Source organism: Orycteropus afer, unplaced genomic scaffold, assembly GCF_000298275.1.
Source record: "Orycteropus afer afer isolate SDZICR_OR568_19922 unplaced genomic scaffold, OryAfe1.0 scaffold00197, whole genome shotgun sequence".
Taxonomy (NCBI): domain Eukaryota; kingdom Metazoa; phylum Chordata; class Mammalia; order Tubulidentata; family Orycteropodidae; genus Orycteropus; species Orycteropus afer.
Window position 1 is genome coordinate 5,940,068 of NW_006921784.1, and position 16,608 is coordinate 5,956,675.

The 16,608-nt window shown below is 38.9% G+C and overlaps 1 protein-coding gene across 1 annotated transcript in view; it reads left to right on the top strand.

Moving 5' to 3' along the window:
• Positions 1–16,608, top strand: part of HORMAD2 (HORMA domain containing 2) — a 64,957-nt gene that overhangs the window by 21,542 nt on the left and 26,807 nt on the right. Inside the window, 2 exon segments of the mRNA XM_007947999.1 lie at positions 1,216–1,219; positions 13,133–13,161. Coding sequence (XP_007946190.1) covers positions 1,216–1,219; positions 13,133–13,161 — 33 coding nt within the window.

Consider the following 16,608-nt stretch of genomic DNA (forward strand, 5'->3'; position numbering starts at 1 on the left):
ATTGAAATTGTCGAGGATTTCATTTTACTTGGATCCACAATCAACACCCATGGAAGCAGCAGTCAAGAAATCAGACATCATATTGCACTGGGAAAATATGCTACACAACACCTCTTTACAGTGTTAAGGAGCAAATATGTCACTTTGAAGACAAAGGTGAGCCTGACCCAAGTCATGGTATTTTCAGTCATCTTACATGCATGTAAAAGCTAGACAATGAATAAAGAAGATTAAAGAAGGGTTGATGCCTTTTGAGTTGTAGTGTTGATAAAGAATAGTGAAAATACCATGGACTGCCAGAAGAACAAACAAATCTGTCCTGGAAGAAGTGCAGCTGGAATGCTCCTTAAAAGTGAGAATGGCCAGACTTTATCTCACCTACTTTGGTCACGTTGTCAGAAGGGACCAGTCCCTGGAAAATAATATCATGCTGGGTAAAGTGGAGGGTCAGCAATAAAGGGGAAGACTCTCAACAAGATGGAATGGAACAGTGGCTGCAACACTGTGCTCAAGCAAAGCAAGGATTAGGAGGGTGGGGCAGGACCTAGCAGTGTTTCATTCGGTTGTACATGGGGTCGCCATAGTCAGAGTTGACTCGACAGCACCTAACAGCAACAACAACAGTCACTGTGAGGAAAACAAAGGAATATATGATATAATTTCTTCCTTTGAGGACACTGGGTGATGAGACAACACTTAAACAATAAAATGCAAAATAATACTGAATAGTATATGAATAACAGCAATAATATTAATGGGGAGCTCTGGTGGCATAGTGCCTAAGGCATTTAACTGCTAACCAGGCTGACCGTTCAAACCCACTAGCCACTCCTCAGAAGGAAGATTGGACATTCTACTATTGTGCACTGTTCTCAGAGCTTACATGTGCTGCAATTGCATGTATAACCTTATTAGATCTTATCCTGACTTTAATTGCATAGGGAAAAGGTCTTTCTACTAGAAGTAGTTAAAGCTTGTTCAGAGACCGCTGGTGGTGCAGTGGTTAAGCTCTTGGCTGCTAACCCAAAAATCATAGGTTCAAACCCATCAGCCGCTCTGTGGGAGAAAGATGGGGCAGTCTGCTTCTGTAGAGATGTACAGCTTTGGAAACCCTACTGAGGCAGTTCTGGTCTGTCTTACAGGGTTGCTGTGAGTATGAATAGATTCAATGGCAGTGGGTAGGAACTGAGGGTCATTAACCAGAACCAGACTCACTGCCGTCACGTCTGTTCTGACTCACAGAGACCCCGCCTTGGGTTTCTGAGGTGGTATCTTTATGGAAGTAGATTACCCAGTCTTCCTTCCAAGAAGTGCTGCTGAGTTTGAACCGCCAGTCTTCTGGTAGCAGTCAAATACCTTAGGCACTACACCACCATTAGAAGACTCTAATAATTTATGACACATACCTAAAAAACAAAAAACCAAACTCAGTGCCATCAAGTCAGATCCAACTCCTAGCGACCCCTCCTTGGGTTTCTGAGGCAGTATCACTACAGAAGTAGATTGCCCAGTCTTCCTTCCAAGGAGTGGCTGGTGGGTTTGAACTTCCACTCTTCTGGTTAGCAGTCAAATGCTTTAGGCCTACACCAACCAGAGCTCCCATGACACATACAGATACTTGTAAAAAGCAGCAGGGCTAACGTTGCCCGGGTCTCCTTTGGAGACCTAGGATCTTAGTTTATGAAGCCATTACAGGTCTTTAGGAATGAATATTTTTAGATAAGGGTCCATATCCTCTCATTTTAAAATTTCTGAGATCCTTATGAGTGTATATCTCCATATTGTAAAGAGTTGCTAAATACTCTGTGCTTATTTATTTATTTATGTTTTTAGGCCTTTCCTTTGAATCTAGGAGTCTTAATCCGGAATGTTATATTTTTCCCATCTGTAATATATTAATTTCACTGAAAGAGAAATAATAAATACAAATGATGTTTTTTGAGGAGGAGGTAGAAGCAAAGAATACTGTTTTCTTAGAAGACCCACAAGCATTTCTAAAGAACCAACTCAATTGTTTATCATTTAAAAAGCTAGTTAAAATGAATGGTTTGCTTTTTATTTATATGTCCAAACATACACACTCTACCCCACTGTTTTCCAAGTGTAATCAAAAAATGGTTTGCATTTTCATGAATTTCAGTGTTTCATTTCAGTTTTAAAATAATATGTTGAGGTGGCTTTTTCCTTTTTTATGAATCCCACACAAAAAAATTATAAATATATGGTTACTTGGACACATTTTTTTTTTCTCTGTGAAGCCCATTTTGCACCCTTTTGTGCTAAAACTTTTGATTAAACTGCAAATGGCATGTTTTTAAGAAATAAGAATGTAGCAAAGGACAAGTACAGACACTTCACCAAAGAGAACATTCAGGTAGCCAACAAAACTACAATGAGATACCATTTCTCACTGCTAAAATGATAATAATAAAACAGTAATTGTTGGTGAGGATGTGGGGAGATTGGGACCCTTATCCACTTCTGCTTGGAATGTAAAATGGTACAACTGCTATGGAAATCAGTATGATGCTTCCTCAGAAAATGAGAAACAGAACTACCTGTGAATCAGTAATTCCACTTGTAGGTATATACCCTAGAGATCTAATAGAAACCCTAGAGATCTAATAGAAGAGACATGAACAGACATATGTACACCTATGTTCATTGCAGCACATTCATAATAGCAAAAAGATGAAAATGAGTGTCTGAGTGTCCATCAATGGATGAATGGATATACAAAATGTGGTACATACATACTATGGAATACTATGCAACCATTAAGAATGATGAATTCTCAAAACCTCTTGAGACAAATGTGGATGAATCTGGAGGACATTATACTGAGCAAAATAAGTCAACCACAAAGGAACAAATATTGTTTGATAACACTTTTATAAAAAGAGGAGATTAGGTATATATACAGAGACCAATGTTCATCAGTGGTTTCCAGGATGGGTGGTTGGAGAGGGGGAATCATTCTCTAAATAGTGTACATTTTTCATTTTTGGCAGTGGTAAAAGTAACACAAAATGTGGGTGAAGTATTCACAGCTTGGCCAAGCTAAATGATACCACTAAATTGTACACAAGAAAAAGTATGTTTTGGTATATATAATTTTGCAAAAACAACAGGCAAAAAATGTATGTTTATATATATATATACATATATATATATCGACCTTCCTTCCGAGGAGTGGCTGGTGGGTTTGAACCGCCAGCCTTCTGGTGAGCAGTCAAGTGTCTTAGCCACTATGCTACCAGAGCTCCCTATATATATACGTATATATATATAGGGAGCTCTGGTAGCATAGTGGCTAAGGCACTTGACTGCTCACCAGAAGGCTGGCGGTTCAAACCCACCAGCCACTCCTCGGAAGGAAGGTCGGGCAAGCCTACTTCCGTAGTGATACTGCCTCGGAAACCCAAGGAGGGGTCGCTATGAGTCGGGGCCGACTTGACGGCACATAACAACAACAACAACAACATATATGTGTGTGTGTGTGTGTGTGTGTATACACACACATATATATAAAACAAATAGAGGTAATAGATATTGATATTTCTAGGACATAACCAATCAGCTCATGGGATTGATTTTCTTATTTGAAGGTTTAGGACCATAGTCTCATGGGTCAACTCAGTCAATTGGCATAATATAGTTCACAAAGTTTATGTTTTACATCTTAGATTGGTAAGTATTGTCTGGGGTCTGAAAAACTTTCTTGTGGTCATCTAAGATACAACTATTGGTTTCTCCTCTAATGGAACAAAAGAGAAAGAAGAAACCCAAGATTCAGAGAAGGAAGTAGCCTACAGGATTAATTGTCTACATGAACCATGGCCTCCTCTATCCTGAGTCCTAAAGAACGAGATGGTGGTCACCAGCTTCCATACCAAACATTCTGATCAGTATGGATCCTGAGAGAAAGGGAGGAAAATGTGGAACAGACCTCAAATTCTTAAAGGTTCCAGACTTAATGGACCAATGAGACTGGAGGAATCCCTGTTGCCCTGAGATACTCTATAAAGCTTGAACCAAAACTATCCCTTGAAAGTCATCTTTTAGCTAAATAGCAGATTAGATCATAAAATCAGGAATGTCACCCATGAGTACTGTGCTCCTTTAAAAAATCATCTATATGAGACCAAGTGGTGAACAATTACTCTAAAGCAAACAGAAGAAGGTAGGGGGGTAGGGAGCCTAGGTTATTGGAAGCACAACAACTAGACATGAAATCATGAGACTGTGGACACAATGTGAAGACTGTAACCAAGGTCACTGATCAATATGTGTAGAAATTGGTGAATGGAAACCTCTTTTTCTGTGTCCACTTTCACTAAAAATACAATAAAATATATATTTAAAAAAAAAAAAAAAGAAGATAAAGTCAATGGCCCCATTCAAGTGTGGACTAGAATGATATTTTCTGAATTCTTTAGAATTGCTTTGTATTTCAGGCTGTAGCCTAAAATAAGAGCCTTTTCATTCAGAACCTATTTTCTCCCACTCAGCTCTGAAGTTGAAGAGTTGAACTTCTGAACTGAAGTTTTGCATTTTTAAGGTATAGTCTGATGATTTTCATATCATCACATCTCATGAAGCATATATGCCTTGTTTGATAAAATGTAGTGTTGGCAAGAATAGCTCAGATTCTTGGAAGTGGCGATGATTAATGAAAACGTTGAAGGAGGCACATTATCTACAGAAAATATTCAGCCCTAAACCCACATATTATCCTCTCTTTATCATGGGACTATAGTCCTTTCACTAAGTTTCTTTTTCTCAAATGGGAAATTTTTTTCAATTTATTTTTCTGTTTGGCATTACAGAATATAATTGTTATCCTCTGTTAACTGTAGAAAAAGGAATGAAAGTTGGTTGGCTTTCCCATCAGTCTTGTAAGTCATTTCTTTTTTATATGAATCATTCTATAACATATCAGAGAATTATTTCCTTCCTGTAGTGAGTGGAAAGAGCCACACTGATGACCAGAACATGTTTCACTTGCCTAGGGAAAAAAGGCGTATATTGGTATATATTATGACAGAAGAAAATTTGAGCACAGTGAGTAATCTCAGGTAGGAACACTTTGGTCGTTGTTATTATTAAATCCTAGCATTAAAAGAAATTAGTTCTGTGAAAAAAAGAAAGTGCAAGGTTGAAATGTTCTGTTTGAACAAACAAACAAAAAGCCTGTGTTAATACAATGTTTACATTACACTGAATTCAAGGTAGTAATATTTTAGTTAGGTTTTATTTAAATTTGGATTTTTTTTTTCAAAATGAAGACGTTATTGAAATGTTTTAAATTGCATGTTGAAAAAATATGATCATGTTATTTAATTACCTAGAACTATATTTGTCTAATTTTTCTAATACTGTTATATGTGCTTTTAGTTTTTCATTTGAAGCTAAGTTGTCTATTGGTAAGTGGATGAGATTATGATATGTAACAAATCAAGGCATCATAGAGTAATTCTTTTACCATTTGTATTAGTATCTCAAAACTAGTCTCTAAAACTTCAGAAAACCAGTCCTTCAGACCATGGTAAAGAAGAGCTAGAAACAAAAGTATATATGGAACCACCACCTCAAATCCTCAAATCTGCTTCTTCAAGCATGACAAAGAGCTCCTCCTGTTTTGATAACCAAATATAGAACAAACAGAAATGTTGTAATTAATGGGACTACAGTCATTACTAATGGCACTATTTTGACATTGGAACAAGTCTACGTAAAGTTCTATGCAAAGAAAGTTTAAAACAGTATCTTAATCAACCATAAGTTATCAGCATTCATGCACTCAACAAACTTTCACTGCACCTACCATGTTTGAGTAGTGCACACAAAGATAAATAGACAAATCTCTGATTCAGACTTACTCAGGGGAAGTGAAACATAAACGAATAGCAGTAATATAAACAATAATGTGGCTGTGTTGTTGTTAGGTGCCGTTGAGTTGGTTCTGACTCATAGCAGCCCTGTGTGCAGCAGAACGAAACACTGCGTAGTCCCTCATCATCACGGTCATTGCCACTCTTGAGCTTATCATCACAACCACCATGTCAATCCTTCGCTTTGAAGCGCTTCCCTTTTTTCACTGATCCTCTTCCACTTTATCAAGCATGGTATCCTTCTCTGTCTACCGGTCCCTTCTGACAAGATGACCAAAGTATCAGTAACAAAGTCTGGTTATTCTTGCTGCTAAGGAATATTCTAGGAGCTCTGGTGGTGTAGTGCCTAAGGCATTTGACTGCTAACCAGAAGGCTGGTGGTTCAAACCCACCCGCCACTGTTCAGAATGAAGATTCGGTAATCTACTTCCATAGAGATACTGCCTCGGAAACCCAAGGAGGGGTCGCTGTGAGTCTAATCGACTTAATGGCAGTGAGTTTTATTTGGTTTTAAGGAGTATTCTGGCTGTACTTCCTCCAAGACAGATTTGTTCATTCTTTTAGCAATCCATGGTATATTTAATATTCTTTGCCAACACAACTTAAATGCATCAATACCATTTATTGAGTGATTACAAAGGGATTTATATACATATGGCCTCAGTTAATCCCAACAACAACTTTGCATAGCATTTTATAGCTGAAGAAACAGAAGCCCAAAGACATTAAATAACATGTACAAGGTTGTCCAACTAGAAGGCAACCGAATCAGTATTTGAACTTAGGTCTTTCTGGCTCCAATGTGCATACTCAATTAATTGAACCACATATTCTTCCTCATAGGGAAGTGTGTGAAAAGTCCCATGAGAGGTAAAAATTTTATAGCAAAATGATCAGGCCTTAAAGGAGTAACTGGTAACAGTCCTGTTTCTTACTGTAAACAACAAAAAAACTGAGCAAGTTGTTTTCTGATATTTAATAGGCAGTGAAGGCCTGTGAGCCCTGAAAGAAAAAAAAAACCAACATGACCCTTAATATTACCCTGTCAGGAGGCACTTTCCAGACCACTGGCTCAGGGAGGGGGAACACAGGCAGAGCATGGCAATCTTGCTGAGTTGAGGGAACAGATACTGACATGTGGGGAAGATGAGACAGCTGGAATGTGGGTGCCAGAATATGAGGGGAGGGAACTACACAGAGAAAGAGCTCCAGAAGGCAGCACCGGGGTCCCCCTGAGCCTTGGGTTGAATATTCACCTTCTTGAATGTAAGCTGAAACTCTACAAATTGGACAAAGAAAACTGGTTGGAGTTGGAGAACTGTAAGCTAAACAATTCCCAGAGCTCCCACGGGGCCGGGAGATGGTCACATAAGACCGGTCAGAATAGACAGACCCTGGTGAACACATGAAACATTCAGTGGAGACTCCAGGCAGATTACACCTTAGCTGTAGGACTCAACAAACCCTTCACTAAAGGCTTCCGGACACTCTAACAAAACAAATACATGTCTTGAAGGATCAGTCTTATCTACAAATAGCTTATCTGCCTGTCAAAACAAAATCCAACACTTTTTAGAGGAAGACAACAAAATCCAAACACTCAGCAATGTAAAAGTTCTTGTAGTTCAGAATCCAATACTGAGCTAGTAAAGCAGTACAGCAGCAGGAAACCGACTTATAATTGGGGAAAATCAGTGGAAGCAGCCCCAGAAATGTCAACAATGATAAAATTAGCAGATAAAGACTTTAAAACAGCTATTATATCACATGCAGTGATACTGTGTGTTCACACAAAAACGTGTACCCAAATGTTTATATTGTTTTTTGCTAATTCCTTCAGTGCAGCTTGGACTTTTTCCTTCATTACCATCAGCTCTTGATCATATGCTACGTCCTGAAATGGTTGAATGGTGAGCATTTCTTTCTGGTACAGTGACTCTGTATTCCTGCCATCTTCTTTTGATGCTTCCTGCTTTGTTCAACATGTTGCCCATAGAATCTTTCAGTATTGCAACTCAAATCTTCATTTTTCCTTCAGTTCGTTCAGCTTGAGAAGTGCTGAGAATGTTCTTCCCTTTTAGTTTTCTAATTCCAGAAATTACATTACTTTGTAATACTTTATTTTGTCTTCTTAAGCCACCCTTTGAAATCTTCTGTTCGGCTCTTTTAATTCATCTTTTCCCCATTTGCCTTAGCTACCCACCAGCCACTCCTCGGAAGGAAGGTTGGGCAATCCTACTTCCGCAGTGATACTGCCTCGGAAACCCAAGGAGGGGTTGCTATGAGTCGGGGCCGACTCGACGGCACATAACAACAACAACAACTCTATGTTCAAGAGCAAGTTTCAGTCTCTTGTAACCACTGTTTTGGTCTTTTCTTACTTTCTTGTCTCCTTAATGACCTTTTGTTTTACTTGTATATGCTGTCTTTGATGTCATCCAGTAACTTGTCTAGTCTTTGGTCATTAGTGTTCAATGCACCAAATCTATTTTTGAGATGGCAAACATCTAGAAATGTAAATAATTTTGTGTATTAATCCTGCAACCTTGCTTAACTCATTTATTAATTCTAGTAGTTTTTTAGTGGATTCCTCAGGAATTTTTATATGCAAAATTATGTCATCTATGAATAGTTTTACTATGATATGTTTTCCTATGATAGTTTTACTACTTCTTTTCCAATCTGGATGGCTTCCCCTACCCCCCAGTTGAATTTCCCTTTACTACACCTCCAGTACAAAGTTAAATAGAAGTGGAGAGAATGGACATCTTTGCCTGATGACCATTTAGGGGGGAAATACTGATTTAGAGGGAAAATATCCAATCTTTCACCATTAAGTATGATGTTATTGGTGGGATTTTAGTAGATGTCCTTTATCAGGTCGAAGAAGTTCCATTCTGTTCCTAGTTTGCTGAGTGTTTTTATAATGAAGTGGGACAGGGCGGAATAGTGTATCCCCACTCTCAGGTGCACTTGCACAGAATTTAGCCTCAGCAATAGGTATCTGGGAGCAGGATGAGAAATGCTGATGTGCTTGCCCTCCTGAGAAGATGTAGCCCTGGTAGCTGAGTGTAGAGGGAGCTCTGTGTTCCTGGCTTCACCATCTGGAGTGCAGTTTCTGTCTTACTGAGCTGGAGAGGCCTGAATTCAATCAACACAAATATCCCCAGCCTTTTTTTTTTTTTCTTAATAGTTTTCACCAGTTTCATTGGGGAGTGGGTACATGGAGCTCCTCATGCTGTCATCCCCGATGTCTATGTCATGTACAGTGAAAGCCGTGAGTGTCGGAACTTGACAAGACTGCCTTGTTTTTCCAGGTCTTGCAAGTTTTCTGTCTTTGACAGGGTAGAATACTTTTCTATTATTTGTTTTAGTATTTGAGTTTTCCTTCTCTGATAGGTTTCTGCCTAACATAAGTTCCAGCTTTTGTAGGTTTTACTATACAACATTCTTGCAAAGACAAAACTACAGGAACTGCAAACAAATCAGTAATTGCTAGGGGGCTGGGTATGAGAATTGATAACAAATGGCATGGGAGGATTTAAGAGAGATCATAGATTGAACTGAGTCTTCCAAAAATATGTGTCAAGTTGGCTAGGCCATCATTCCTAATATTGAGTGGTTGTCCTCCATTTTGTGATCTGATGTAATTATCTTCCATTTTGTGATATGTGTTGTAAATCCTAACTTCTATATGTTAATGAAGCAGAATTAGAGTGAGTTGTATCTTCTTAAGTCACAGCCTTACAAGAGTGCATGACTTAAATCACATCCTTGCTCAAGTCACCAGCATTACTCAAGTACTCAAGTAATGCCCTTAGTCAAGTCACACCCTTTCTTGAGTCACACCTTTTATCTTATTAGAGATAAAAGGGAACAGAAGCTATCAGAGAGGAGAGACCTGACTGCTACCAAGAAAGAGGAGTGGAGCACATCCTTTGGACATGAAGTCCCTGGACAGAGAACCTCCTAGACCCAGGGAAAGACTGCTATCAAGACACATGGAAATCTCCAAGGACCTTCCCTCAGAGCTGGCAGAGAGAAAGACTTCCCCTAGAGCTTGTCCCCTGAATTTGGACTTCTAGCCTCCTAAACTGTGAGACAACAAATTTCTGCTTATTAAAGCCATCCACTAGTGGTATTTCTGTTATAGAAGGACTAGATAACTAAGATAAGGGGTGATGAAACTGGTTTATATTTATTGTGGTGGTGGTATAAATGACTGTACCATTTGTAAAAACATGAAGAATTGTATACTAAAAAGAGTTACTTTTACTGTATGTAAAGTATAACAAAACAAAAGTATTTTTTAAAAAAAGGTATTGTAGTAGACTTCTGGCCAAAATGGCAACTTAGTCAGACACATCAGGCTGTCCCTCTACAGCAAAGACCTGAGGAGCTAAGTGAAACAGATAGAGAAGACAATCCTGGAACCCTGAGCATCCAATGAAAGGGTAAAGAGCTAGATCTATAACTGATTGGAAGAAAACATTGATTGAAAACAGAGAACTAGAAAAAGTGGAGTGGAGGGGCCCTGCCAGCCAGCCTAGCACAGCATGGCCATATAAAGACAAAGACGGTAGCAATGCTGGGTAAGGAACACAGAATGCAACTTCGTGGGCATAGAGTAATTTTGTGGACATACCCAGAATGAAATAAGGTCTTGATTGCTGGCTTCAGCCAATGGGAAGAGCTCAGGCACTCTTGCCCAGAGACCAGAGGAACACATCACCCCTGCTTCCACCCTCCTGGTGATTAGCAGCACAAAAGCCCCCATTCCTACAGCTCTGACTGTCAGGGACCAAGGTAAAAGCCTCCCTTGTCCACTCCAGCCCTGCTTCCAAATTTCCTTCCCCACCCTGCTTGCCCTGCCATTGCCACTGCCAACCCAGCTGAGCAGTGGCAGGCCACTCCGGCATGGCATCAGCCACTCACTGCACCACTCCCACCCACTGACCCAACCAAGTGGCACTGGCCACTCCCCTTCCCCCTCCCCCTTACCATCCCAGCTGAGCTCCTTACCCCCTCCTCCCACCTCGTGAGAGGCGGCAGCAGCACCACCTTGCATGCTTCCATCTGCCACTCCCTCTTCCCTTCTCTGCTTACCATGTGCCCCTCTCTTTCCCCCTCACGTGGAAAGGGTGGTGAATACATGATTGCATGCACACCAGCTCACCACTCACACTCTGCTCTCTGTGTAAAAGGTGGTGGCAGTGTGCAGTGTGCACACCTGCCCACCACTCACCCACCAATCCTACAGGCAGTGGTGACTATGCCCCGACTAGCCAGCAATACACATCATTCCTGCCATCCTGTCTACTTGTGAGTGCCATTGTCTGCTCCTGTGCCACTGGACTAATGAGAGACACAGCCAATATCTGCCCAAACTGCCTTCAGACATTCCACAAGACCAGTGAACATAGACCTATACTCACATACTCAGTTGCTACCCCACCCACATGGACTCAGAAAATGAGCATTCCAGTGCAACCAGACTAGTGACCTCCGTAGCATGCCCATCCTGCCTGCCCAGTTACATCAAACGAAACATAACAAAAAATCAGGATACAGCAAACATATAATTAATAAATAAATGTAATAATGCTTTAATGCCTCAGAAACAACAGACTATCAAATTATCTAAAGAAGCAGGACAAGGTGGCTCCAGCAAGTGACCAAAATAAAGAACCAGGAAACCTCCTTGAGAAAGAAATGGAACTACTTGATAAGGAATTGAAAAGACTTACACAGATAGCCTTCCAAGAGATCAAGAAAGAGATCAAAGAAATCACAGATAAAATCAAGGAAAACACAAACAAAAACAATATAAGAACAAAAATGACAAAAGAAATAGACAATTAGATACCATACAAAAACAGCAACTAGAAATCCAGAAGATTAATACCAAAATATCACGAATAGATAATGCATTGGAAGGACAAAGGAGTAGAATTGAATCAGTGGAAGTCAGAATCAGCAAAATAGACAACAAATCCTTTGATACCAGTTTGTTAGAGGAACAATCAGAAAAATTATTGAAGAAAGCCTAAGAGTTATGTCAGACACCATCAAGAGGAATAACTTATGCATGATTTGAATTCCAGAATAGGAGGAGTCAAAAAAAAAACCACAGAGAAAATTTTTGAAGACTTGCTGCCAGAAATGTTCCCTAATATCATGAAAGGCAAGAAGATGTCCATCCAAGAAGGTTAACAAACCCCAAATAGGAATAGACTCCAAAAGAAAATCACCAAGGCATATCATAATCAAACTTTCCAGAACCAAAGACAAGGAAAGAATCTTGGGAGCAGCTCAGAAAAAAAAAAAATGAAATATTACCTACAAAGGGGAACCAATAAGAATAAACTCTTATTTCTTGGCAGAAACTATGTAGACAATAAGGCAATGAAATGACGTATAAAACACTGAAAGAAAAAAATTCCCAACCAGGAATAATATATCCAACTGAATTGTCCCTCAAATACAATGGTGCAGTTTGGACATTTCCAGATAAACAGAAATTAAAGGGATTTGTAAAAACCAGACCAACCTTACAGGAACTACTAAAGGGGATCCTTTGGAGAGAGAACCAACAACAACAGACAACAACCTGAGATTAAGACACATGACAACATTACCCAGAAACCCAGATAAAGAATTTTAAAAAATAAAATAAAGCTACAAGACTGAAAATAGGGAACTGGAAATGTCAATCTATAAATGATGACAACCACAAAATGAAAAGTAGGAATAAATGGTCTACTTACAGAACTTCCGTATGGAGAGGAAGTTAATGCAATATTAAGATAGAACAGACTGTTTTAAACTTAGATAAAAATAAATTTCAGGGTAACCACAAAGAAAATTAATAAACCTGCTCACCAAATAAAAAAGAAGAAATCATACACTCAGTAAACACAAAATTAATGGCAATGAAGGAAATGAAAAGAAAGGAAACAAAAAGAACTCAGCATAGAAAAACATACAGAACAAATAAATCATCAGCATCACAAAAAGAGCAGGAAAAAAATGACAGCAGTAAATTCATACCTATTGATAATTACACTGAATGTAAATGGCTTAAATGCACCAGTCATGAGACACAAAGAGGCAAATGTATAAGAAAACATAACCCATCAATATGCTGTCTATAAGAGAAACACCTTAGACTCAGATGTGAAAATAAGCTAAAATGCAAAGGATGGAAAAAAAATATCAAGCAAACTACAATTAAAAAGAAGAAGAAGAAGAAGAAGAAGAAACAGGAGTGGCAATACTAATCTTTGATAAGATAGACTTTAAACCAAAAACTTGCATAAAAGACAAGGAAGGGCATTATATAATGATTAAAGGGTCAATCCAGCTACAATACATAATTATATAAAATAAACTTCAACAGAATTGGGAAAATAAAGACAACTCCATAGTAATAGTAGGAGACTTTTGATGAAGGCAGAACAACTAGGAAGAAGCTCAGCAAAGATACAGAAGATCTAAACAATACGGTCAGCCAACTTGATCTCATAGACATGTACAGAACACTACCCAACAATAGAAAAGTACACATTCTTTTCCAGCACACATAGATTATTACCCAAAATAGACCATATGTTGGGCCACAAAGCAAACCTCAAGTATTTTAAAAACAAAAAACATTGAAATAATATGAAGCATCTTCTTAGATCACAATGCTATATAATTAGAAATTAATAATAGGAAGAACAAGGGAAAAACTGAATAATGCCCTGCTTAAAAACCACTAGATAATAGAAGAAATAAAACATGAAATAAAAATAGTTCCTAGAATCAAGTGAGAATGAAAACACAACATACCTAGCCTTTGGAACACAGCAAAAACAGTGCTCAGAGCTCAATTTATAGCATAAAGTCACACATCAAAAAGGAAGAAAGGACACAAATCAACACCTTAACCCTACAACTCTAACAAACAGAAAAAGAGCAGCAAAATACAAACAAACAAACAGAAACACTCATAGTCACCAAAAAATCCTAAACTCACTGCCATCAAGTCAAATCCAGCTCATAGCAACACCTCCTTGGGTTTCCAAGGCGGTATCTCTAAGGAAGTAGATTGCCCAATCTTCCTTCTGAGGAGTGGCTAGTGGGTTTGAACCTCGAGGTTTCTGGTTAGCAGTCAAATGCCTTAGGTATTACACCACAGAAGAAAGAAATAATAAAGATTAGAGCAGAAATAAATGAAACAGAACAACAATAGAATCAACAGGACTAGAAGCTGATTCTTTGAAAGGGTTCATAAAATCAACAAACCACTGGCCAAATCATAAAAGGAAAAGGAGAGAAGATGCAAATAACACAAATAAGAAATAACATGATGTACTGCTGTGACGTTACAAAACAGAACCAACTGAAATAAAAAAAGATAGCAGGATACTATGAAGAAGTGTACTCCAACAAATTTGAAAACCTAGAAGAAATGGACAAATTTCTGGAAACACCTACCTACCTAAACTAACTGACTGTGGTAGAAAATTTGAACAGATCCATAACAAAGGAAGAAATTGAAGAGATCATAAAAAAAATTCTCAACAAAAAGCCCCTGGCCCAGATGTCTTCACTGGAGAATTCTACCAAACATTCAGAGAAGAGCTGATACCAATTCTCCTCCTGCTATTCCAGAACATAGAAAAGGATGGAATGCTCCTGAATTCATTCTATGAAACTGACATAACCCTGATATCAAAGCCAGGCAAAGACATGACTAAAAAAGAAAATTACAGACCAATATCCCTCATGACTATAAATGCAAAAACTCTCAACAAAATCCGATCCAATAGAATCCAACATCATATGAAAAGAATTAATAATACATTATGATCAATTGGGATTCATACCAGGAGGTCTGGTGGTGTAGTGCCTAAGGCATTTGACTGCTAACCAGAAGGCTGGTAGTTGAAACCAACCAGCCATTCCTCAAAAGGAAGATTGGGCAATCTACTTCCATAGAGATACTGCCTTGGAAACCCAAGGAGAAGTCATTGTGAGTTGAATTGACTTCACGGCAGTGAGGTTTTTTTTTTTTTTTTTTTAATGTAAGGATGGTTCAACATTAGAAAATCAATCAGTGCAATCCACCACATAAATAGAACAAAGGAAAAGAACCACATGATCATATCAATTGATGCAGAAAGGCATTTAATAAAAGCCAATAAACCTCCTTTCCTGGTAAAAACTCTCAGCAAAATGGTAACAGAAGGGAAATCCCTCAACAGAATTAAGGGCATATGTACAAAACCAACAGCCAACATATTATCAGTGGAGAGAGGATGAAAGCATTCCCTTGAGAATGGGAACCAGACAAGGGTGCCCTTCAACACCACTCTTACTAAATATTGTACTGGAAGTCCTAGCCAGAGCAATAAGGCAAGAAAGAGAAATAAAAGGCATCTAAATTGGTAAGGAAAAGTTAAAACAACAACAAAAACTATATATTCAGATGTTAGGATTCTATATATAGAATCTCAGAGATTCTACAAGAAAGCTGCTGGAACTAGTAGAAGGATTTAGCAGAGTGGTAGGGTAGAAGATCAACATACAAATATCAGTTGGATTCCTCTACACTAACAAAGAGAATTCTGAAGAGGAAATCGGGAAAAAAAATACCATTCACAGTAACCCACTACCATTGAGTTGATTCCTACTCATAGCAACCCTATAGGACAGAGTAGAACTGCCCCATAGGGTTTTTAAGGCTGTAATCTTTACTGAAGCTAACTACTACATCTTCCCCTTCACCATTGTCATCTCCCTGCCGCACCCACAGCAAGTGTCCCTAACCAGCTTCCCTGTCTCTCAATATCCCCTTTATCTTCCCATTGTCTCAAGCCCAGAGTCTTGAAGTCATTCGGCAGTCTCCTTAATTAGTCAGGTATCAAAATTCCCCCAAGCCCTTCCTTTCCAGTCTGTACTTCCTGCCAAAACTCGAGTCTAGGCCTTCATCCTCTCCCACTTGAATTCCTGCCACAGCCTCCAGGCTCTGCCACAGCCTCCCACTGTCCCACATACCACTGGCAATCTAATCTTCTTTAAATATAACTTTCATCATATCACTTCCCTAATCGAAAATATCTCATGACTCCTATTTCCTACTCCATCAAGTCTAAACACCGATACCTGGCTTTCATGCAGTTCATAATCTGGCCCCACCTTGCCTATATTATTTCCCACTGTTACCCAACTTGCTCCTCTTCCGTGACCTAGGTCATTTTTCTCACTTTGCAAGAACAAGCCAAGTTCATTTCTGCCTCTATATCGTAATGACTACGCTTTCCCTTGTCTGGAATGCCTCTCTTCAGATGACCCAAATCATATCCATCTTGCAAGATAATTGCCTTTGTTTAACTGTGTTCCCTTCCTTGCTTTCTATTCTCTTCAACCCACTTTAATCAGGCTTTAATCCCAATCCACTGTCCAATACACACTTCTTGTTTTCCTAAAAGTAGTCACTTCCTATGTCAGTATGTTTACTTTCATTCAATTCTCGGTATTTCCCTTCTTAGTTAATAACACCATCATTCACCCTGTTTCTCAAACCCTGGGACTCCTGTTTGATTCTACTCCTTTATAACCCACATCCAGTCCAATAGCAGGTCCAATAAGCTCTCCTTTAAAAATACGTTTCAACATATCTGACAAGGGACTTATCTCTAGAATTTATAGAACACTCCAACACCTC